We start from the raw sequence: 25,757 nt of genomic DNA, 5'->3' as shown, positions 1-25,757 counted from the left end.
TCATGCAGAAAATGTAGGTCAGATTCAGCATTTAAAGCAAGCCTAGTTGTGTGCATCCCTAGATGTATCATCCATGCAAGTTTGGTCAACATAGGGCTTATAGTTACTCGGAAATGAGACCTGCACCAAAAACATTAACCTGTTCCCTCATGCAGAAAATGTAGATCAGATTCAGCATTTGAAGCAAGCCTGGTAGTGTGCATCCCTAGATGTATCATCCATGCAAGTTTGGTCAACATAGGGCTTATAGTTACTCGGAAATGAGACCTACACCAAAAACTGCACCAAAAATGTTAACCTGCACCAAAAACCTTAACTTGGTCATTCTTTCGCTGAAATTGCAGCATCTGAAACTTTGACTGGCACAGTGAAACACACTAGAAACATCTTCCATGCATCTATAATCAATACAGGACATAGAAGTACCTAAAAAGAAAACTGCTCCAAAAAACTTAACCTTAACATGGGACGCCGACGCCGAGGGTATTACATAAGCTCCCCCAACTTCGTTGAGGTGAGCTAAATATATTGAGTCATTTACAATGACTTTCACTGGGTTGATTTATTCATAATTCACAGTTATGAAAAATATTTGAAAACTGCAATAACATCCACATAAAATCATAAAACTTAAAACTGTTCAAAGTTATGCTTGCATTTGAAAATTGTACATCAATATAAATATAATGTCTCAATTTATTTGTCTTAGCAGTTTAAAATCTTGACCAGGATACTGAACACAGTAACAAGGAAGAACCAAAAAAATATTACTGTTAGCAATTCTTGCTAGTTCTTTAACTTGACTCTCTCTTTGTGAACTTTAAATTTGGGGTTCTTGTTGACTTTTTTCGTGAATTTGGCCAAAATTCTCTCTTCTGATCCTGGCTCCCCTCTCACTGAGGCATATTCAGCTAGAACCTGTAACAAATAACAGAAAGTCCAGGTGAAAGAGACTTGCTGAAAAGTCTGAACCAAAAACTTGTTGTAAAAGACTGGGTCAGAGTAAAAGACTAAACCAAAAATCTGCAGCTGGATCTTTTTGTCTTATGTACAGATTCCTGGAAAAGAACCAAAGACTTGTGGTCAGATTCTGTTCTAAATACTTCATGTTATAAGTCAGTCCCAAAATTCTGAACCAATGACTTAATTGCTGTAAAAATCGTTCCTTTATAAGCAAATGCCAAAGGCATAAATTGCTACATCTCATTTGGTTGAAAAAAAACGCTGACATCTGGTCTAGGTAAAACAAAAAAATATATAACTGAGCAAAAATGCTGAAACAAAAATTTTAATGAGAAATGAACTTATTATTATGTATATCCTTCAAGGTTTCATGAAGTCAGCACAGCCTTGTTCATGTAACAATGACACAATGTCTGTTCAAAATTAATTTTTTAATAAAACATTGTATAGCTAATTTCCAGTGTGCCTGCTGTCACTTCATTAGTAGAGGTGTCTGCTGCAGGCATATTATGTTAACAAGATATGAAATTCTTAAGAGAGGTCATTGAAAGTGTCACATGTACTAAAAAGTATATAGAATCCTTTGGTTCACCGATTTATCTCTAAGAAAAATGAAAAAAATTTACCATGTGAACAACACCATGATCTACATTTTAGTTGGCACAATCTGGGAATCCAAGATATATCAACTGACAAAGTTTATTGATTCTAAGCCCCTTATCATCTAAAATTTTCATACCTAGTCATAAAATGCCAAAAATAGGTCACAGTGCCCATAAAACATACACAGTAATATATCCCATGATATATAAACTGACAAATCTTGATGATTCTAAGCCTCTTATTATTTGAAAGATTTAGATATTGCCTTTATTCCACAGTGACCTACTTTTTTGCTGACACAATTTGAGGACTTGAGATGCATAAAGTGACAACAGTGAATGGTTCTAAGCCAATATGTCCATGATATTCAAAAAGTAGATCATGGTGAACTACTTTTAGTTTAAGTACTTCAAGGATCTTAGCTTCGAAATTGCTCAGTTTTAACAATACATGTTTTCTTTTTTTTTTTTCAGTTTTGAAGCGACATTGTTAAAATTGACAAAACATCAATTTTGCTTTATGAAGTTGTTTTTTCCTACCTTTTTCCTTAATTTTTTGAGTGGAATTTCTCCTTTTTTCTTTAAGACTTCAGTTATAACTTCCTCCCAATCAAATTTGGCCTTTACTCTACTGCCCTTCTCATCCATATTTTCCTGATTGACCTCTTCTTCTTCCATTTGCTTGTCTGTTTATTGTAAATTGAAAATTGAAAAAGAAGACCACGTTATTAATGTAAATAAATTGATATAATATACTAGTAAACTAAAAAGAAACATCATATATCTACCATCTGTATGACCCTTAAACGTTTATGAACAGTGCACATTTATAATTAAAAACATCTACGTTACAGTATGCAGGGATTATCCAAAGCATTTTTAAACAAGTACCCTGACTGGGATCCTGCGTTAAGGTACTATCCTCCAGTTCTCCATTGGTCATCCCCTCCTCACATCCTTCCTTCTTCCTCTTCTTCTTTTTCTTTGGCTTCTCCTCCCCCTCCTCTTTGACCTCACCATTTTCCTCTGCTTTCCTCTTCCTCTTCCTTTCCTCTTTCCTCTCCTTCTTCATTTCTTCTTTCTTTTCTTTCTTTGTCTGATCTTTCTGACCTGTTTCTGTCTCAGCTTTCGACTGTGGTTCATGGTTTCCATTCATAGATTTAGCTTCTGAAGATTTTGCCTCAGTTGTCTTGGTCTGAAGAAATGTATAAGAGGGTTATTTCAAAATCTAAGTCATAATCATTATGGAAATTCCCCTGTGTGGTGCAGTGGATAGAATGTCTTCTCTAGATTTGCGAAGTAAGGAAATAATAATTACGATGCGGGTTCAAATCCCACTGTGGGATGTGGAGACTGGTGCTTCAAAAGACTTAGAGACTGCATAAAATTACTTTTAATGAGGTCCCTGAGGTGCTGGCATGAAAAAAATCCCTACCAATGGCTTTGAGTGCCGAGTATAGTACAAAATTTGCAGCTCTCCACCGGAAAGTAGTGGCGTCTCCATATGAGTGAAAAATTCTCAAGAGGGACGTTAAACAACAAGCAAACAATTAAAAATTATAAGAAATGGAACATCAGTAAAGAATCTTAAATTGTATATTTTATGGGTCTTTGTAAGAATACTTCACTCAGAGCCACTTTTGAAAGTTTAATCAAAACTTTCTTGATACAGAGTTCTTTTAATACTGTAAGTATCACTATGGTGATAATTAAGGTCAAACTGACTTATCCACAAGTTTGGCTCAGCTTATAATCTCACCCGTACAATCTCACCCGTTAGTATACGTACTAAATTTGACTAAGTTTTGGTTGTACACCCACTTCTTTAGTTTCACTAACCTGCTCTGCATGTTTCATTATAAGGTTCCAGGCTTCGTCTACTAATGATTCCTTCTTTACTCTCAGTGAATTCTTCAGGAAATTCTGTGGAAAATAATATTTAACAAATAATCGTCCTATCAATATTTAGAATGTCAAATTTGCAACTATATTATCCTTTTAGAATTAATTTGATATTTTCAAACATAAGGAAATTTTCAAGTGAAACGTATGGAAAAAATATTACATTATATAATTAAAATGACTGATTAACTGTATATTGTTTTACATTCCATTTGAGAATTTTTCACTTATATAGAGACACCAACATACACCACAAAGGGTTTCAAATTTAGACCGATTTTTAGCACTCTTGGGGATTGTCTACCTTGACCAGATCCTCTTTTTTATGTGTAGGACATTTTCAACATTTACCTTAAATTTGGCCTGTTTGCGAGGGATGTTCGGATAGTCTTTAATCTGGTGTAACAGATGTAGTACATTCTTGTCAGATTGGGCACTATCTATGGCAGCCTGTACTTGCTGAAAGTCAAGACATGTACGTGATAAATAAAAGACATACAAGTATGGGATATTCTAAGGATATTTCTGCATTTCAGAAATGCTCCTCTCTACTGAAAATGGGATTATAGCAAGTAGGACTTACATACAATGTGAATACGGCTTGATAAACATGCAAAGAAAAAAGTTTGCATGAATACTTAATCTAAAGAGGTAACTATAGCTAGGTGTTACATTTTATGATTAAAAAAGAAAAAAATTCTGTTTAATAACATGACATACATGCACATACATTCATAATTTTTCTTCAATTTGCTATAAAACTTTTATTTAAATACAGTACCAGGGTTTGACACTAACGCTAGCCCGCTGGCCCGGGACAACTGCATACTGAGGTCTGGCTACCAAACATGTCTTTAAACTTGCCCTGCAGGGCTACAGTAAATTTTACCAATTACTCACTAAGAGCAAGAAAAATAATTATAATTTACACACAATATACCTGATAATTGTTAAATTTATTTTCAAACATGTTTTATCATCATAATTCTTATTTTTGTAAGTCAAAATTTAAACTTTAAAGGTGATTCGAAATACCCTAAATGATTATAAATATGGAATTTTTCGAATAGAAAAAGTGTCTTAGGTACAATCATAGCGTGACATATAATTTTTACCCAAAATACAGCCAGAATGCAGAATTTTGCATCCCTATTTTCAAAATTTCCCGGGGGAGGCCCCCGTACCCCTACCAGCAGGAGGGGGAAACCCCCTCCCACACCTACCCCCCTCATCGCTTCGCGACTCGGCCACCAGCCTTCGGCTGCTGGACAAGTAATACATGAACAGGGCTAGTAGAAATTAGAAATGGCTAGCCCTGCTGACAACTATGGTTTTAAAGTTAGTGTCTATCCTGAGTACTAAACATTTTTTACTAATATTCTTCATGTATACAGACCAAGATAAAGGGTTTTCAATAAGGAGAGACTGGAGGCAATTGTCCCTCTTTTTTAATGATAAAAATACATCTCTTCAAATATTTTAATTGGCAAAATAAATTATGGAAATGCTTTAAAAACAGCCTATTCTAAAGGGTAAATTCATCTCCTCTCTACAGTCACAGTGATTGGGAAGGCCAAAGTGGTCAATGGGACTATGGCGCAACTGTCAACATTTTTGATGGGCCATTTCGAAAATAAATGGGCCATCAATATAATCTGAAGGGCCATTTTAAGAAATAACAAAGTGACAAAAAAATATGAAATACGAGAGAAAACACGTTTTTAATTAACCGAATCCGACTTTTAACGCATGAAATGCAGCAAATTTAAAGGCACTTGCTTAGAATATAACTGACCTGTATTTTGTGTTAAAATTACGACAGTTTTGGAAAGGGCACAGCCCTACCATACAAATGAATGAGGTATTGTACCTCATGTAAGTGCTTCGTTTAACCGGAAGTACTTTTTGACAGGTTTCAACCAATGAGATTTGTTGTTTTAAATTGACTGCATTTAAAACGAAAGTAAAACAAGAAAGAAAGTCGTACGCAAAATATTTCCAAATAACATCGCTAAAAATTGAATGCGCACCTTGGCGCCATGACTGATTGATTTAATGCGCCATTTTTCACTCCAATGCGACTATGGCGCGTGGCGCAAGCCCTTCCCAATCACTGCAGTCACAATTATTCAAAGCCCTGGAGATAATGATATTGTTCCGGAATTACCTCTAGCCACTGATTCTGTTTCTGTTCCCCTTTGTTGGCCCCTGCTTTTGGTACATAGTTTTTCCCAGAGTACTTCTCTTCTTCAGATATACATTTTGTGTGTTTATCGTATTCTTGCCCCCTGAAATTTCAAAACAGAAATTTATTTTTAGTGATACTTAGAAATATGGAAATACATATGTAGATGGTAATAGATTCTCAACTGAATTTGTACAAAAATTCTTAAAAACTGCAATTTATTTGATTTTTGTTTTCTCTCCTTTTAAAGACAAACAATATGAAACGTTCACTGAAAGTATAATATAACCATATTGAACAACTAGGAAACTTCCACCAATTTGGTCAAAGGGAAATAACTCAAAATGTATTGTGTTTGAAATGTTACATATTATCCAGTATTATTATAAAATTCTCAATAATTTCTGAATGACACATGAGGGAAATATTACTCTGTCAGACTTCAATTAAAAAAATTTTAAAAGATTGATTCTCACCATGAAAACTTGATCAGGAGGAGTAAATTATTGTACTTGAGAGGTGTTTACTCTTTTCCTCATTTTTCACACAGGAAACAAACATACTGAAGGTATGTGGCCCCACCCTACCCCCCGGGGTTTAGCTGCAGATCTGTAGCGTTATGGTTTTATATATTTGTCTTTGACCATAACGCTACAGATCCCGTAGTGCAAAAAAAGTGCAATTTACGGCGCAATATTTTTTGCGCTCTTTTTGGGAGAATTTCTCCACTTTCTAGCTTTGGTCAATCAACTACCTTTCACTCCCTAATTCTAGACACATTTTGTAGCCAATATTATAGTTTATCCACCTCCCAACCATTTATAGTTGTCTCTACAGGCAATAAACTCGCTTGATATGAATTTTCAGTAATCTAACAAATAATTTTAATCAAGCGAGTTTATCACTTGTAGAGACGACTATGAAGGGTTGGGAGATGGATAAAATATACAGATTAATTAAATAATGTGTCTAGAATTAGGGATTAAAAGGTAGTTGATTGAACGATGCTGGAAAGTGGAGAAATTCTCCCCAAAAGAGCGCAAAAAATATTGCGCCATAAATTGCACCTTTTTTGCACTACGGGATCTGTAGCGTTATGGTCAAAGACAAATATATAAAACCATAATGCTACAGATCTGCAGCTACTCGGGGTTATGATTTGAACAAACTTGAGAATCTGCACTACCTGAGGATGCTTCCCAGGGCTGGGACGATTCAACTTTTTTCAATATAAATATGTCACAATATTTGCAATTGGCAATCCTCGGCTGACTCCACTATGCTCCATTCGAAATGTGTCGAGAGGTACATGTACGAGCCACCCGAAGAGCTCCGAGTGTGATATTTGAGCCATGATATCTCATGATATGTATCACGATATGTTTAATTGGTTATAAAATCTTTTTTTGCATTGAAATAAACAAAATATTTCTTTGTATATATATAAAAATAATTTCTATATTTTCAGTCTTGGCAAATCTTGCAAGGATTTATAACATGTAAATATATTGTAAGACATTTAATAAATCACCAAAAAACAAAATTATATGAATCACCCTTGTAATTTTTTTTATGTACACATAAACTGATCATACCAGAATTCCTTGCTACAGTCAATACAGGACAATGACTTGGCTTGACGACATTTTGTTGTGTAATGCTTTTCCACTTGGTTTTTCTTTAGTGAATCACCACAAGCATTGCAAGAAAAGAACACCATCTGTATTAAAAAAAAGATAATAAGGTAATGGTCTTGAAAAATACAACACATTGAACTGAATCATATGTATGTATTTATATAGTATTTTATGAGTACAATACATAATTTGCTACACCAATTGTTTGTATTCTAGTTGTGTTCTACTGTATTTTCATGCTTATCACTATGTTTTCCAGGCGCGGATCCAGGATTTGGAGTTAGGGGGGGCGCCAAAATTAGGCAAGGGGTCTGGGGGCCGCCTTGAGGCCCCCAGTGGGTCCAGGGCAAAGCCCTGGTGGGGGCCCAGGGGGCAAAGCCCCCGTAAGCTCCTGGATTCTAGAGATTTTGAAGGGTTAAAATGAGGTCTACCAAAGCCCTGGTGGGGGCCTACAGTGTAGGGGGCGAAGCCCCCGGAAGCTCCTGGATTCTAGAGATTTTGAAGGGTAAAAATGAGTTCTACCAAGTAGACATATTTGATTTACGCTAAGTTTGACAATTTTAGGGGGGGCGCGCGCCGGGTGCGCCCCCCCTTAAATCCGCCACTGTTTTCTATGGGCCTTTACCAATTACTGTAATTGTGTTGGTGCCAATAAAATATTTGTATTATTTGCATAAAAATAACTAGTTTTAGAGTCAAATCTGAAAATAATACGATGATAATACAATAGTACTTGTTTGAAAACAGTTCAAAACATGTAAATTTATAGATGCTGTACAAGTATAACAATTTTTTAAAATCCACGTTGACTAAGTTCACACATTTTAATACATCAAATAGGCCTACATATGAATATTAGGCTTAGCGCATGTCTTTGAGCAATCTTCCTTTCAAAATTTCTGACTAAAATGGTTATTAAAGATTGTTTAATAAAAGTTTCCTTTCATTATTGCAAAAGAGAAACGTCAAATCTTGCCTTACATCGATTTAAAAAATCTACAAACATGTGGCGGAAAACAACAAATAAAAGTAAAATGAAAACTTGTCTTACGCACACTTTTTAATTCCGTGTAAATGTTCGTGATGAAAAACCGCGCATTAGGCCCATAAATACATATTATATATGGATAAATTTTTCATTAAAAAATGTATGTCAGTGATTGATTAATTTTTATCAAGCCTTTTTTGTTTTTGTCTTTTGTTTTTTTGTTTTTGTTTTTGTTTGTTTGTTTGGTTTTTTTAAGGGAGGATGGGGGGGGGGGGGTCTCCTATGTTTCTGCTATTTTAATAATAATTATAAATAAATTGACTGAAGAATAGTAGTGTATCTTATATAAGCATTCATTGTATTCGTGCCAATTTTTTAACTCTATTTTCCAATAAAAAAAAAAGTTTGCATGCAATAACTTTGGAGGAACTGAACATTCTAAAATAAACAAATTAATAAAACCTTATACATACATGTATCATATGTATATTTTTTAAGGGGAGGGGGTCGGGGTATTTCGCCAACCGGCCTTAGAAGTCAATAATATGTCGTGAAACGTGTACACAAACGGCATATCGACATCCTATACCGTGAACACGTTAAGATTGAATTTGAAGAAATTGTTTTTTTTATAGGTCCCTTCTTTAACATGCATTGCTGTGATGTTAGCTGCAATAATGTAGCCCCTCTCCCCCCCTTTTTTTTTGGGGGGGGGGAGAGGCCTCTCCAGAAATCATCAGATAAAAAAAAATCGGAGAGGGCTACATTATTGCAGCTACTGTGATGTCATTCCTTTGTTATTGCAGTCTAAAAATGTAGCTTGAAGAGGACGCTTTTGCGAGACTGAGACAACCTTGTAACAATTTTATAAAGTCCACATTTTGATATTTCTTTTTTGATTTTATGTATCTAATCTTTAACAGAATGATTTTAATTTTCCCAGAAGCATGATCGACAATTGATAAACTAGGTTTATCGACTGTAAACTATAGTTTACAAACAGTAAACTATAGTTAACGATTCGTTAAGTATAGTTTTCATCTGTAAAACTATATTTAACGGTTGTTAACTATAGTTTACGAATGTTAATTTAAGTTTATCTGTCTGTAATAAAGCGTTAACAATAGATTTTGTTGATAAACATAGATTCACGTTTGTAAACTATAGTTTACAATCGTAAACTATAGTTAAGAGTTGTTAATCATAGTTTCACAAATTGTGAAACTATATTTATCAGATCGTTAACTATAGTTAACGGTTTGTAAACTATAGTTTACAAATCGTGAAACTGTATTTATCAGATAATCTATGTTTTGCAATCGCAAATGATTGTTTTCGGTGTTAAGTATAGTTTACGGTTGTGAAACAGATTATCGCGTTAACTATGGTTTACAGATGTGAAATATAGATTAACGTTGTTAACTATAGTTTACGGTTTGTAAACTATAGTTTACAACCGATAAACCTAGTTTATCGATTGTGAAACTATGATTATCTCATTTTTGTGAATTTGGCGTGCCATATATATATTTTTAAAAGAAATTTCTCTGTCTCTTTTTGACACCAGCTAAGAAAAATTACTTTGCTTCTTTAAAGAACTGTTGAAACTTGTATCATAAGATGTTATAAGTAAACATAAGAATAAGCTGAATACACGTTAAGCCAAACAACTAGACAGACGGATGGACAGAACGAAACTATATACCTCCGAATAAATATTCGATTACGGGAACATATAGAGAATGCACGTATCCAGTCATTCAGAGAAATTTGCATAAAATAATTTTATTCAATACTTTATTTTAATTTTTACATTGTGTAAAACATATGCTATCTTTTGATGTCTTCACGTGCCATCTATTTTTATAATATCATACTACCAGATAACACGCATTGGTATCTAAGGGTATAGATTAATTATGGACATTTTTAGAATTTTACTTCTCTAAAAGTGTATTTTCTGTAAAAATGTTGTATTTTGTTCTTTTATATGCGTAATTTCTTTTAATTTTAATTTCTAAGACATCAACGAACATTTCAGTCATATTTACTGGCATAAATGAAAAATGTTGCACAAAAAGATTTTGAAAAATTATATCATAAAACTTAGAGTTATCTTTCCTGGCCGAGGAGCGAATATCCTTAAACTAGCTGAATTGATATATATATGAGGGCCCTGGTAATGTATAATGATCCAAACCATTGATTGGTTAAAAGTGTAATTTATCTATGACCAGCCAAATTATCGAAGGTGACACAAAATGCAAACGTAAGTTTTAATAATTCCTGAACAATACTGCTTAATGACACGTAAAGCAACTGCGCATTGATACCTGCGTAAGCATCCGATCATATATATGATAATAACACCCTCTGGGTACCTTGTTTGACATATGTTACATACTGTTTGCCTTTTTCGTACACTTCCTTAAATAACAGTCTCCGGACTTTATTGAATTCTATATTTACTGGAAATCGATGAAAATGACAAATTTCTAAATTTTCAAAATTCGGTTTTGGTGATTTTTTGGATTTAAAAAAGTGGCCAGGTTGGACCCAAGATAAATACTAACGTTCAGCCAAAGATGTACCTTTGTGGTTGACATATAGGTGTGGGGAAAATGGTGAGGTAAGCATTAATTTCTCTATTCTGACCTTTATACATGACCCTTTATACAAGTTCGTGTAAATGGTGGATTTTTCAAAGCTTTGTTTGACATTCATACTTTGAAATTAAAAAAGAAATGCTTTTTATTTTATTTTATTTATATATTTTTGTAAAGTACTTGCGATAGCTTTTCTTACATCGTAGCCGATACTCATTAATGTTGTAGATGCAGAAATATCATAAGTAGATAAAATTATTTTAAAAAAAAAAGAACATATGCTCTCCAACAACATTTCTCAACTTAAAGTCTATCATCTGACTTTGGACGATTCTGTTTTATTCTACTCTTTTTCTTTTTAATTGTGTGGTAGCGGACATGTGGAAGACAGATGAGATATTCCATACGTGTATAATTAAAGGCATAAAGCGGGTAGAGCTACCTTAATAGGGGCGGGGATGGGGGTTACCAATAAATAACAAATCCAACACAGTATTACTATGTGCATATGCACTAACTGAAAAAATTTAATTTTAATGGAGCAAGTTTTGATTTCACCATATACTCTTTCATTATTAAACATTCAAGTTAATTTTGTAATTATGTATACAAGTATGCCCCCTTCCATCATGAAAAACTTTTTTTTTTCCTTTTTTTTTTTTTTACATTTGAGTCTCAAGATTTTTTATAATATACCAGGTGATAGTAAATACATAATTTACAAAGTAACAGAATCATTGCAGGAAGAAGAATATTGTTCTTTTGTTTTGGTACATCTTGTTTGTGGGGGCGGAATTCTGTCGGGCACAGACAAAGTTGCTGACCTACAATGCTGCACTTTTGGGGAGTATTCCGAATAAAGAGGAGCGTGGTGACTATATAGCGACTAACATCGGACACACGGACCCAGACATCATCTGTTTACAAGAGGTGATATAAGAATTAAAGGGGTTCTGTCTAGTATCATTGAAAATTCCTGGGGAATACATTTTCATGCCGTTTGTCTATAACTGTAGGAAGGGTTGCGTTTTCAAAAAATTTTACAAAACACAATCAGACTACAATACCATTATGCACAATAGTGTATAACACGTTTTGTTTTCAGTGAATGTCGTTGCCATGGTTACTAAAAATAGACATTTCTTAGAAATATTTTCAATATACTACTCCTCCTACATTTTTGGTTTGATTTCAATATTACTCGGTACACAAGTAGACTACTCTAAGATACATAATTCTTTTTATTGCTGCCTGTTGTAAGGTTCCAAATCTAATTAGATTGTGCTTCTTTTCTTTTGTTATACGTACAGACCAGTAGAGCTAAAGTCTCATCGAAGACTTCTGGCCACTTATTAGGGTTTCATAGTTATTGGACAAGGAAAAAAATGAAGTAAATTCCTTAGGATTTTATATCCTAGTATTTCAGTGATGCATACAATTTAAATGTATATACACTGTATCAAATATGCAACATTATTTTAATTTTTTGTAATTTAAGGAAGCTCTAAACACTGCACAATAAAGAGCTACACTTATGGGTAGTTTTATGCAGTTAGAGTGATCTGCCCTTAGAAGTTAGATTATTCAAATTGTTACACTTAATTACACATTTTTGAAAAGATTTATAAAACATTTTTAACATTATATAAGACCAAAAATAAGTTAATGAATTCAATATGTTCTTTAATTTTCCCAGTGTAAGTAAACAGCAGTGAATTCTGCTCACAAATAGACAACTGTCTTTGAACATTTTTCCTGCTGAAATAAGGCACGTACCCTATGTTATAAAAAGTCTCAATATGCACACCTTTATATGATATATTTTTCTTTAAGTCCAAAAAGCAGTTTCTGTTCGTGTTTAGAGCTTCGTTAAACATTGAGGTACGTCTTAACATATACTTCAATCCTTTCTTTTTGTCAGGTCTGGCTGAAGAGGGATGTAGAATTGCTGACATCGACCAACCAGCACCGATATCCTTATTTCTATAGCGCAGTCGATACGGAATCGTCCTCCAAGCCTCCCTGTGCCAACATCTCACTCATTAGTGTATTTTTTAAAATATTAGCAAATGGTAAGTCCTCTATAATATTGTGAATTTTTACTTGATGGTGGTAAAGAATAGGAAATGCTACATGTAAATTTTGCACACATTTCTACCTAATAAATTCAAAAATAATTTAATATTACTACTGATAAGTAAGACCAACTCTAACTACTTACATGGACTCCATGGAAGGACGTTTTTACCGACTTTTAATTCTAAGACAAAGTTATTCAAAAAGTATTTCTTATTAAATGAAAATGTTTATAAAAATCCTTACATCCAATACCTACGTATGATTTTTGATGAAAAACACAGCTATATTTTTTAAATCTCTTTTTTTTTGAAAGGGGGATTAGAGGCATAATATCTAGCTGTGTTTGTTGTATAATAAGAACAAAGGATAAATGACTTATGTACACGACTGTGTATATTGCACCATTAAAATGTCAAAATTCCTTGAAAAAATCATTTCATTAAAAGTCAGCATTTTGTAAATTCTATGACCAAATAACGAAATACTACCTATCATTTGCGTCGAATTTTGTCTGACATATTTCATTCCATTTGTTAGATCATCATCATTTTTATAAGAAATTTAATTGACATCGAGGAATTAATCTGTCTCTCTGAACAAAACAAGGCTAATCAATAGGGGATGCTTCTACATGCTAGATACCTGATCCTACCTATTTTATGATTATGAGTAATTTATGATTTGTTCACTGATGATTATCGTTTGTTGGTGTTTTGTTTTTCTTTTTTCTTGAAGGTCGACTATTACCATAATATTGCTCTCATCAATTGGATACCAATTCATTTGATGTACACATCATGAGAACAATAAAATGGTGAAATTATTGCTATCAAAAATTAATTTTGACCTAGGTTTGAAGTACCTTTTTAATTCTTTAATTCAGATGCATGATTATATTTTTACTGGAATAAGCTCGAGTATATGCAGCAACTTCTTTAAATAGAGCAATTATGACAAAAAATGGTCATTATATGCATTTTGACTACGCTGAACTGAAAATATCCCCAAATTTTTTTTTAAAAAATCGTTCTCTCTAATAAAACTTTTGCGGGCAATAATTGAAAAATAAAGTACAGCATACTTGGGTCTTGGTTTATAAATATGTGTATTTATACATACCTTATTGATAGGCCAAGAAAGGCAATAAGGTACATACACTGGACAAAACTGCTAACGCACCACCCAAGAGAATTAATGTTTTAAGTTTAAAAACCAGTTTGTGATGTATTTGGTATATAAATATGTTACAATAGTAAAAAATGAGGCATATTAATGTCAACCCTTATAAATTACTTCAATGTTCACTGAAGTGTGACCAATTCAAAGAAAATAATAAATTCCTTTCTATTCAATTTTCGACGAGAAAAAAATTAATTTTTTCTTCGTGTTTGTGTTCTTTACATTCGTACTAATTAAAAACTCAGAAAAAAGTTACACTGAATGCGCCGTTTGACGCTAGAGGAGCGTGCTAAGCAGATATCATGGCGTCTGAGGGGGTTCCTTTACAGAAATCTATAAAAAATGAAAACAATACAAAGCTCATCAATTCCACTCATGCAAAATGTTGCAAATAGATTAGCAAATAGATTAGCAAACATAAAAATGTTTAAGATAGTTGGCCACTGCATTAAGTTCGCAGCATACAATAAGTTGAAAATTGTTCTACAAAACTTGGTCAACCGGAAGTTGGGTGGATTTGGTATGGACGCTAAGGTACCGGGTGATTACTAGGTGATATGCGAGTCAATTACAGTGTCTTATTTGATTTATAAATGGGGGAATACTCATGTGGCAACCTCACAGACCACCTTTAGTGATCAAGAATTTCATATCTGGGCACAAATGGTGCGCAGAGCACATCTGGAAATTGGTTTTTGGACAAGAAGGTCATTCTAGGATCTTTTCATGATACCAAGACTTTTGTCAATCCCACTGTTTTGGAAATAATGACATATTATATACATTAGTACCGATCTGGCAAATATTCAATTCACAAATAAAAATTAACAAGGGGTGCGTTAGCAATTTTGTTTAGTGTACATATTCATAGACCAAGACCCAAGTACATGTACATGTGATAGACACAATAACATCTTGCAACATACATCATTTTATAAGCCAATCCCCGACACAATAATATTTTGCAGCATACAGCATGCATCTTTCATAAGGTTGAACGTCGACTGACCAGACATTGTTAGGCTATCATTTTTTATATCTTGAATTGAATATGGATTTTTTTCGTTGACCCATGCATGAAAAAGAGCACTTGGCGATATGATGTAACTGGTTGATAGGGGAAGCTCACTCCTCCATTATCCCTATACTACCTCTGATGTTTTAGAGGTTCGTCTTTGCTCTGATCACAGGTGGTACTGTTTCAAAAGACTTCAGTACTGATAAATGGTCGTTATCTTTATATATTTCATTTTCTGAAATCTCGAGTTTATGTTAAATACTAATGTTCAAATTAATTTAGTTTATTTCATTTTTCAAAAGAATTTTAAAAAATAAATTAGAAGTCAGATAATAAACTTATTTTTCATGTTTTTCGTCAGATGTTCTGATGTAATTCATGTAATTATTGTGCTTTAAAGATCTACATATCTAGCAATCTTTATATTGCAAGTAGCACGTGACTTTGATGCTGGAAAAGAAGTCAGTTGTTTTATAGTCTTTAGGAGCCAAAGTGCTTCTAGTTGTTGTCAATCCAAAGCAATCAATGCAAAACACTAGACAAATGGAGAAAAAGAAAAAGAATTTTGATTATTAAAACAATTTGAATTAAAAGATATCAGTATTATTCTTTGGTTTAATACATGAAACATATAAGGATAACGAACAGTGTTCAAGATCAAAAGTCCATAAAACAATACAAAACAGGAGCAGAGCAATCACGGACCTCCAAAACATCAGAGGTGGGATCAAGTGCCATGGAGGAGTGAGCATCCCCTGCAGACCGGCCACACCCGCCGCGTGCTCCTTGTCATGATCGGGAAATAGCAGAAAAATCCGTCGTCAATTCAGTTACAATTAGTATGAAAAACGTCAGTCAGCATTCGACTGAATGATAAATTGTATTGGCCGACAAGGTTAAATTAATAAATTTTATCTATATCAAGGATGTACGAAACATGCAACCTCTGCGGGAAAAGCCCAGTGTGCGACGGAAAAAACTGGAGTTATGAACCTTCCACAAAGGTGTATATCCTGTCTTGCAATAGCGTCTACAAATGATTTCTCGTTTTCTAACCTTCTGAGGGATTGTGTTGTGACAACTCAAGGAGAAGTCAATCTTCCTGGACTCGTGGTTCTAAGCAAACGACCAATGCTTAACCCTATAGTAAAATATTTTTTGCCATCTACAAAGAAGACAGCTTACAGAGGATATATACACTTCCAGGTAACTCCAATTATCTTTTTGAAAAGAATTACAGAAAAGAAGATAAGTGAACTTCCATTTTGAAAAAAAAGTTCACTTTTTTGTCTTTTGATCAGAATAATAGGAAAAATATTCTTTAGAGTGAATTTTTTTTCCTGTTGGTTAATATACATGGTCATACAGCTTATAAGTTATTTTATGATCATCTCCGAGGTGTTTTATAAAAAATATTCTATGCATTCCAAGTAAAATTTAACAGTAAACCACGTCACATTAACAGAAATTTTATAACACGCTTAGTAAAATGCTAGGGAAAATATTATCCTTTGTAGATATGTACAAATTTTGCATCTCGTACATGTATCAGTTGAATTCATTCACAGATTAACTTAGTATGGGTGTTTACTTATGCCGCCCACTAAATACTAGTATTGTGCATTTAACACTCAGGAAGTGACATGTCCTACCAGTTTATGTCATTCCTGTTACCAAAAAGAAAATGTTAAAATAAAAGTTATCTCACTTTCCTAGGAATTTTTTTCACGATCCTCAATATATCATCATTTTCTGTTGTCTCAAGTTTATGAGCGCCATGATTTAAAAGTGAATAAAGAAAGGGTTCAAAGGTCGATAAGTTTGTCTAATTGGTAGTGTATAATGAAAATATGTCCTATCTGTTACCTTCATAATATGCAAGTACTCTTTAAATTGTTTATTTTGCTAGAACAATTAGATGAACTAAGTAACAAAGAAATGGTTTCAATGTCTAGATGATGCATAAAGAGTACATTTTACTAAATAACGGGTGATTTATATGAGAAACGTCCATCCTGTTACTGTCATTCCTGCTACCATTAACATGGTAACAGTAAGGAAAACTGCACTTAATACCTTGAGTTTTAACAATAAAAACAATTACTTTTATTTTTCTAAGTAATAAAAGTGTAATAACACATGTTTAAAAACTTCGTTAATCATATTGAAATACGTTTGTGCTTCAGATAGTGCTATTATAACTTAAAGATGTACTCTTTTAACAGAATGGACAGAAATTTGTAACAGGATGGACAAATTATCCTGGTATATATATACCTATTTAAGTTTTATCATTTGTTTTTCTTAAAATTATGAAAAATTCTTAGTTTTGCAACAGCATAGAGTACCTTTAATAAACAAGAAATGAAGTGATAAATATTTTAATAGCTCTTTACAATTAAATTTCATAACAGGATGGACATAAATGTCTTTCATTGTCTCGAATTTGCCAGATTTGACAAAATCATGTTTTTATTCTACATTTCTTTCTCTTTTCTTAACCAATAAAGTTAGAAAAAGTCAATTTTTATTTAAATTGTAGATTTCATTGTCCATCCTGTTACACTGTTTTGTCCATCCTGTTACTGTTTTGTCCTTCCTGTTACCCGAGTCCTTACTGTTACCAGTATATTTTCCTAGTTTTAATTGCTTTGGCAGAGCACCTGTTTAAATAACTTTCTGTAATTGTTTATTCTAATCACAAAAATAATTTACAAGAATTTTTTTTCAACTATAGTATATAAACATTCCGCAATAAGGTTTTTCATGAAGAGAAACCCGTGGATTTTGCTTATGCTTGGTATATGGTAGTTTGACATGCTTTTAAACGCTCGTATATTAGATGAACGTCAAACATCTTATCATTCAATGATTTTTTTTTTCATTTTTTAACAATATACAAAAGATTATTAGATGAAAATTTTGAAATAGAGTTTTACAGCTCTTTTTATGAAAGTAAAAGGAAGGACATTAAAGTTTAAATGACTAAGATAAAATGTCAATATTTTTTAAAAGAAATATTTTCCTTTCTGCAATGCAGTGGATTTTAGTAGTTTATTACTGTGTTATTCAAATAAAGTTGAAAAAAGCATAGTAAAACCACTTTCATTTTTCAAACAATTGTCATTCAAAAAATGAACTTATTTTGAAAATTTATTATGGCCATTATGGACTTCCCTCGTCGGACGGTCATTAAAATTGTATAACTATAGGTACTAAGATGCCTAGCATTGAAGATCATTTAGTTACCAAGTACCTTAAGCTATGAATAACTTTTAAAACCCTTGAAAAAGAACTACATGTAATCAGATACATGTTATATGGATGTTTACAATCGGTGAGGTTTTTAAGTTAATTGTCAAAAGCGGGAAGTTTATCAGATACTTAAGTGTAAAAATATTTTTATCACAATTCTTTTTCATATATGATTATCTTAGTGAAATCATTTCCAAAGACCACAATACAAAACACATATATATATTAGTTACCTTCTTTCGTGCACCACATTTTTTGCTTATTAATTATCCTTACTAAGGAAACGTTGTAAAAAGAAAATTCAATACATATTTTACAATTTTAAACATTACCACATCCTGCTTGGGGTTTGAATCCAAGGCTAAAGGGGGCATTAATTTAACAATTCTGAGAAATTACACGCTGATCTTATTATTCAAACAGTTTTTGTCTGTAATTGCTAGGTCAGTGAGTAAAGAAAATGTTCTGAACATGATAAATTATTTTATTTATACATGTATATTACCAACTTAGTCCCTCATTAGTTTAAGGCACATTTTATATAGTCATAGAAAATTGATTCAACTATCAAGTTAAATGTTTTTTTTCATTTCTAAATTTTATGGCTGTACACAAGTCTGAAGAGCCTGCTTTTCTAAAGTAAAGCAAGCTGTTGACGAACAAGATGATGAAACAATTTGAAAGATATAAACAATGATTATATCCTGTAAATGCAACATTTTATAAGTTCTATGATCGACAAAATGACAATGTTAGAAATACAATATCATTAAGTCGAATGTTGATTGGAGTTTTAATTTTTTTAGGTTATTCATACACTGAATTGCCTGAGGCTCTTCCGTTTACCCAACCATGAAAAATAGTTGAATATATTTATTTTCCAAAAGAGCAATTAAGAGTTTAATAAGATTTATACATTGTCCATAAGTTCTTTAGTTCTAATCTGTTCCCCCCAATCTTTTACACTGACAGCGGCTGACATTTTCTAAAATCTAAACAGAACACCCGTAAGGAGAATTTAAAAATGTACAAGAAAGGAAGAATTGTATTTAGATATAGAAATATTGTTTAAATCGATTCTGTAAGACGTGTATCATTAAAAGATTTCTTTAAAATGATCTTACACTAATTTTGTCTCTATATACAATAAAAAATGCTTTTAAAAATGTTTTTAACCATTTATACCCGTGTCGTACCTTTTATTTCTGTCATTGTACATGAAATGTTTCATTGTTTGCTTATTTAATTTTGTACATCTGTTAATTTCAATTGAATGATTTCTATTACTTGTATTTGACCCTTGATGCTTGTCAATTTCACATGAAATTCTTTCATCAATTTAACATTAAATGCTTTCTTCAAGTCCACATGAAATGCTGACCTATCAATTTTACATGAAATGCTTCCATCTTGTATGTCTACCGATTCCACATGTAAAGCTTTTTTACTTGTGTTTCATTTTAGGTCACTTCCACATGAAACGCTTTTTCTTTGTAATCTACCTTTCATTCTGTAAATTTCAATACTGTAACAGTTCCTCTCCTTTTCAATTACTTTATCTTTTTTATGAAATGCCTTCAGTTACTAGTACTATATGATTATTTACCTTTCATCTCTGTCGATTTTACATGCTTGTTTCCTTTAATTTCATCTTGCATGTTGGTCAGTTTCCTTTCCTGTATCTTACGTATACCTTTGCATGTATTACCATGATATGTTTTTCTTCACTTATATTCCACCTTGTATGTCTGTCTGTTCCCATGAAAGCTTTCTTTTACTCATATTTCAACTTAAATCTTTAAATTCCCATTTCAAAAAGATAAACTGAAATAATTTGAAAAGAATAATGTCTAGATTATAAGGTATGTATAAATAACTGGTCATGTGTTTTAAGCAACAATTAACAAAACAAATAATTTTTTTTTCAGGATGAAAAAGTCGGTGACATAGCTTGTACGCATTTAACACCGTTACTGGGACCCATATACATTGAACGTAAGAACATTTATTTTTAATTAATACATTTATTTATTTTTCTTTTTATCTATAATCTATCTACATTTTTTCTTCTTCAAATGGAATATTTAAATTAAGATACGCACAGCAGCATGCTGAGCTGATTTTTGGATTCAGAATGCAAAGCATCTTCGCTGACCAAGGGTTTCGGATATCTACTCAATTTATAAACGTTCATAAGGAAAAACTCTTGGCTAGCGAAGACAAATGCAAAGCAATTCAAATAAAACAGTTTATAAGGCAATTACCATGCAAGTAACACCATTGTAATAAGTACATTACTTTACTAATAATAAATTACAGAAACAAATACTAGTATTAAACTGCAATTTAAAAAGTTTATTTGAAGAAATATTGTCATATTATGCTAGTACTTAATCGATTTATTTGTTCTTATTAATCGATTATGCATTTATTGCCTGTGAACTTTGCTTTGTGTTTATTCTATTATTATAGCAAACCTGCAGGGAATCTTCGAGGGTTATGCAGATCAGAACTTTTTTGAGACGATCACATTAGATTATGATTTGTCGTCATCATTACGTGTTGTAATAATGGGAGATCTAAACTGTGGTCCGGGAATTCCTGAAAAGAATATTGAAGAGGAATGTGAAAGTATGTTTACTAGTATTAATTATCAACAGGTCAAGTTATCTTGAACATTAAATTTTGTTTGATATATTAACACTTAAGAGTAAAGTTAACTTTTAAAAGCTTGATTCTGTTTTAGAAGGCATGAAATCTAAAGGGAAAAAAAATAAATAAAAACGGTACTGGTATCTTATATAAATTTCGTTTGTTGTAGAATCATACTACCACTTTACATTAGCTGGCTACACGAGTCCTTACGTCGAGCGTGTAGGACTATGTACATACTGTAAGGATAATGCCTTAGCACTGACGCAGTACGATAAGACAGATCTAAGTATTAACAACAACATCATAGATCACATATTTGTTCGCGGCGTCTCTGTGGTCTTTATACAGGTTAGTCATATTGGTTATAATGTGCATGTGTTTTAAGGTAATTAATCATTGTTATGAATTTGAATTGTTGTATTTTTAAGTGTCTCTCTATATGGGAAGCCACAAAAGCAAAACATATATTTTTAGCAATTCTCAGAATTTTGTTTGAAATCGTCTTTGATGGTTACTAGAGTATTATGTGTTGCCTCACGCTTAGACCAAGTCTACATATTTTATGGTTGGTTGAGAAATGTTTTAATAGATGTCCCTTAGATGCATAGGAGGGAGGAGAGTATTTATATATAAGATATTTAAGTTTTATTTATGGTGAACATACTTAGCACATCCTTGGGACCTATAAGCCCTGGAGACAAAGATTTGGTAAATTGGTGTTGCCATCAATCATACTGTTTATTGCTTTAGTCAGTCTTGCTTTAGTAAAGATATAATGAAAATCTTCAAGGTATTCTAAATAATGATTATTCAATACTAAACTTACCTTGCTCCATCCTGAGTCCTGAGCTAGGGGACTTGGAACAACACAATTTAAAAAGGACTAACTGCTCACTATAGACATACGAACATCTTCCAGCTAGATTTCTTTACTGGATATGCAGAAGAGAAGGCACTTGAAGGTCAAATGGATTATCCAAGTTATGACCAAGCTATTCAGTGACTGTTGCCTGACACACTGGAAAAATGGGACATAAAATTTACAATTCATGGAGAAGTAAAGGTCTAGCTGCTCATTATAATCATTCCATTTTTTGTTCGATTGGTCTGATATTTTTTTCAATACTTATGTGATAATGTCACTAATCTAGCCCAATACCAGTATGATAACGTTTAAAATTTTGACAGAGGAATTAAATAAAATGTGAAGAAAATAAACAGCAATCAAACTCAAAAGGCTATCAAAATAATGCAATTTGTACGAGTAAGCAGGGTAATAACAAACCTATAAAAACACCAGATGGAATACTTGTCATGATCGGAAAAATGGAAGAATCCTTAGACAATTTAGTGTGAAAATAATGGTTTAAAAATTTGAATGAGAAGCAGCAATATTTGTATTTGATAACAAGGCCTTTCTGTCGACCATAGAATTTGCGAAATATCCACCTTAAACAGGAATGTTGATATCCTTGTACCATCAACTTATTTTTCGATAACTGCCCTGTTTTAGAAAATTCAACTTTATCTTGTTTTTGCATATCGAACCAACTTTAAGATAATACCTGCATATGCAAATGATAATGGTATATTTCTTCATTAAAAAAAAAAGAATGACAATGCTAGTGTGGTGAGGTTACCATTTTATTGTATTTTCTTTAAAAGTATCCAAAAATTAACCTGACATTTAGACTCTGTGGTGTCTTTAAATTCGAGTTCAAAGGGTTATTATTTCGAATAAACTTATCAATGCATTATGCTTGCCTGATAAATGACCATAAGTTTTTTTAAAGTTATTTTTTTTTTAGAAAATTACAGGGCAGCGGGTCCTCATAATAATCACAATTTATTGTAGCCCATTGAAACAATACATACCTACCAATCTAACTAGTAAGAAATTGGTTCAATCTTTCATATAAGAAGAAAAAAAATTTAAAAAAAAAATTATGGACGGCGCATAATGACTGTTCAAAGGGAACAAACAGTAATTGTCATATTATAAACTGGGGTGACCTAAAAAGCAATGTAAATTTAGGACAATTATAAATTCAAAGATTTGATTGTAAACGTCATCAAGAGAAACAATGTAATTATATTTCAATATTTGATTTTACAGCGAGTCCTGACAGAATACGTACCCAGTCTACCTTATACTCCGTCGGATCATTATGGTGTACAGGCAACTGTGGTGGACAAAGGAAACCATCTAAAGGTGGATGTTAGATACAAAGAAGCTAATTGAAGAATTTATAAATGGCACTTACTAAGAGTAAAATTATTAGATAATTTTGTAAATCACATGTAGAGTATATATTACATTTACAGATTGTCAAATACACTAGTATATCTCCTTACTGTATGCTGTTGACATGAACTCGAGTTAAAATTAGTATTTTAAATAAAAAATGGAGGGGTATTGAAATTTATCAAGTCCCTTCCTTTCTTCTTTTTTTCAAAAGAAAAAAGCAAGGCTAATTTTACTTGACATATGACATGTGTATTTAAAATTTCAAAATGCAATGTTCAAGTTATCATAATTTTGATTGGACACTTTTCAACGTCACATAATACCTGATGAAGATTGTACCCATTGCCCACCAATGGCAGTGTTGGCTGGTACAGTTGGAGACCATTGATCTTACTTCTGATGTATGAAACAACGCTGGATTTGCGAACCCATTGGGCACTGACACAAAACCCCTCTACTTTAACTCTTAAGATCAAACTCTAAGTCATTTGTTCATTAATACCCTGTGGGCTACAAGAAGCTCCTCGGGATTTTGTTCTCCGTACAAACAATCAAATAGTGTCACAAAGTCCAATGGCAATGATTACTAGTATTCATTCAATATGCTAACAAACTACTAGTAACCTCAAGTTATATTTTTTTTTACTTCAAAAGTGAAACCATTTGTAATCTGAATTTGTACCCAAAAGGAAGGGGTGAAATTGTACAATTTTAGTAAGTAATGACTGTTCCATGTACTGTGTGATGATTTCTCCGAACCATCACGAAGGAATGAGAGAGGGACTGCAAATGTTTTGTAATCTGCCTTATAAACCGTTCGTAATACATCAGATACTATATTCGAAAAGGATTTGTTCATTTTGATGCCTTTAAAAGTAGACAGACACAAATAAATATGTATTTTCTTAAACAGCTTGTTTTTTAATTTATAACATTTCACAATCCAAACAATTCTTTTTTCAGTTCTTGTTGGTGCCGTGGCCAGAATGGATCACGTGATGTAAATGACATCCAAACCAATGTCTCAGAACAATATCTGTGCCAAACAAAATCATGAAAATGTTTGAATTTATTGTTTTTGCCTGTACATGTACATATGTAAAATAATCAGTGAAAATAACAATGAGCTGTCACAGTGATACAACATTTTTACTAGACAATTAACATGATCAAGTAATTTTATTATTTATTTTCTAAGAAATCCTCTCTGAACTGGTTCAGAATACTACATGTAGACTTTGATACTGCCATAAGATAGTAACAACCTCACGTAGGCGTTTGCCTCTAAATGTACTTAACTTTCATATTTTGTTAACAAGGGAAGAAGCAACTTTATACTTTAAAAAAGTCGGTTTTCGACCCCTAGCAGGTATAAGAATCAAAATCCGGAAAGCTTTATGCAAAATTACAGGCCACTCCTATACTTCTCCCAAAATATAACGGGAAAATCTAAGAGTATTTCAGGGAATCAGATTTTCGAAAAATGAATATTATCCTTGACTCCCAAACGCCACTAGGGTGAAATCAAAATTCCAGAACCATATTGCACATCTACGGGACACCAATAGTTACTGTAGATCACGTAATTTTCACCAGATATTCATTCTTTATTAGCAAGACACACTTTTTACGAATTGTGGTTATTGCTTCATATAATCGTTAGGAATACTAATTAATATGAGAGGTAATGAAATTTTCGTGAGCACACTATCTCGCGTAAATACAGGAAAATAAGTTCCCGTGCATAAAAAGTGAGTTACAGTATCATATGGGTACCAGTTGCGTCCTGTTATTAGCAGACCTTTTTTATATTCATATGAAGCAGAATTTGTCCAAAATCTCATACGTAAAAGAAGAAAACGCTGGTTGTGGCCTTCAAAACGACATTTAGATATTGCCTATTAACAATGGTTATTTCCATTCTTTTGTCGATATGATATATCCCAGTGAGCTTGAAATAAAAGATACCACAGAGTCTGAAACATCTGTTTCGTATCTAGATATTCTACTTGAGAAAGACGTAAATGATAATCTAACAATGAAGCATTATAACAAACGAGATTATTTAACTTTTCATTCAATATACAAGATCACACTAAATGTCGATGGTTGTTTCCCAATCATGAGAAGAAGCACACGGTGGGTGTGATCGGTCGGTAGTGGATGTTCACTCCTTCACGGCACATTATCCCATGCAACTTTGATGTTTTGGAGGTCCATATTTGCTATGCTCTTATTCTGTATTGTTTCATGGAATTTTGAGCTTGAATGCTGTTCGTTTTCTCAAATATATTTCATTCTATAAAAAAAATTAGACACAACAAAAATGTAAGAGAAGTTCAAACAACAAACATTTAGTTGAAAAACAGTCAATTTTACCCCCTATTGGTGCAAAAGGTGAAAATAGAATGACTTATTGCACATTACAAGGCATTATCAT

The 25,757-nt window shown here is 32.7% G+C and overlaps 2 protein-coding genes across 3 annotated transcripts; one reads left to right on the top strand and one right to left on the bottom strand.

The window, feature by feature from the left end:
* Positions 1-481: 481 nt before the first annotated feature.
* On the bottom strand, positions 482-8,288 carry LOC134277225 (cell growth-regulating nucleolar protein-like). Of its 2 annotated transcripts, none has more exons than XM_062759541.1 (8): positions 8,271-8,288; positions 7,248-7,372; positions 5,635-5,755; positions 3,819-3,926; positions 3,405-3,488; positions 2,457-2,760; positions 2,106-2,251; positions 482-918 (listed from the first exon to the last, which is right to left on the bottom strand). In XM_062759541.1, exons 2-8 carry the CDS (start codon positions 7,370-7,372, stop codon positions 787-789), a joined length of 1,020 nt encoding a protein of 339 aa, XP_062615525.1. In that variant the 5' UTR covers positions 8,271-8,288; the 3' UTR covers positions 482-786. The 2 variants fall into 2 exon arrangements, with proteins under 2 accessions (XP_062615525.1, XP_062615526.1); XM_062759542.1 differs by having other exon boundaries at positions 8,266-8,280.
* Positions 8,289-10,738: 2,450 nt separating this feature from the next.
* On the top strand, positions 10,739-24,394 carry LOC134277224 (uncharacterized). The gene is made up of 9 exons (XM_062759540.1): positions 10,739-10,906; positions 11,627-11,813; positions 12,805-12,955; positions 16,085-16,365; positions 20,343-20,409; positions 20,887-21,045; positions 21,236-21,417; positions 23,186-23,281; positions 24,281-24,394. Exons 1-9 carry the CDS (start codon positions 10,899-10,901, stop codon positions 24,314-24,316), a joined length of 1,167 nt encoding a protein of 388 aa, XP_062615524.1. The 5' UTR covers positions 10,739-10,898; the 3' UTR covers positions 24,317-24,394.
* The last annotated feature ends 1,363 nt before the right edge of the window (positions 24,395-25,757 follow it).

The sequence above is a fragment of the Saccostrea cucullata genome, unplaced genomic scaffold (genome assembly GCF_032062105.1).
Source record: "Saccostrea cucullata isolate Sc308-1 unplaced genomic scaffold, CSIRO_AGI_Scuc_v1 ctg1221, whole genome shotgun sequence".
Taxonomy (NCBI): domain Eukaryota; kingdom Metazoa; phylum Mollusca; class Bivalvia; order Ostreida; family Ostreidae; genus Saccostrea; species Saccostrea cuccullata.
This window is presented reverse-complemented; position numbering and strand designations above follow the sequence as displayed.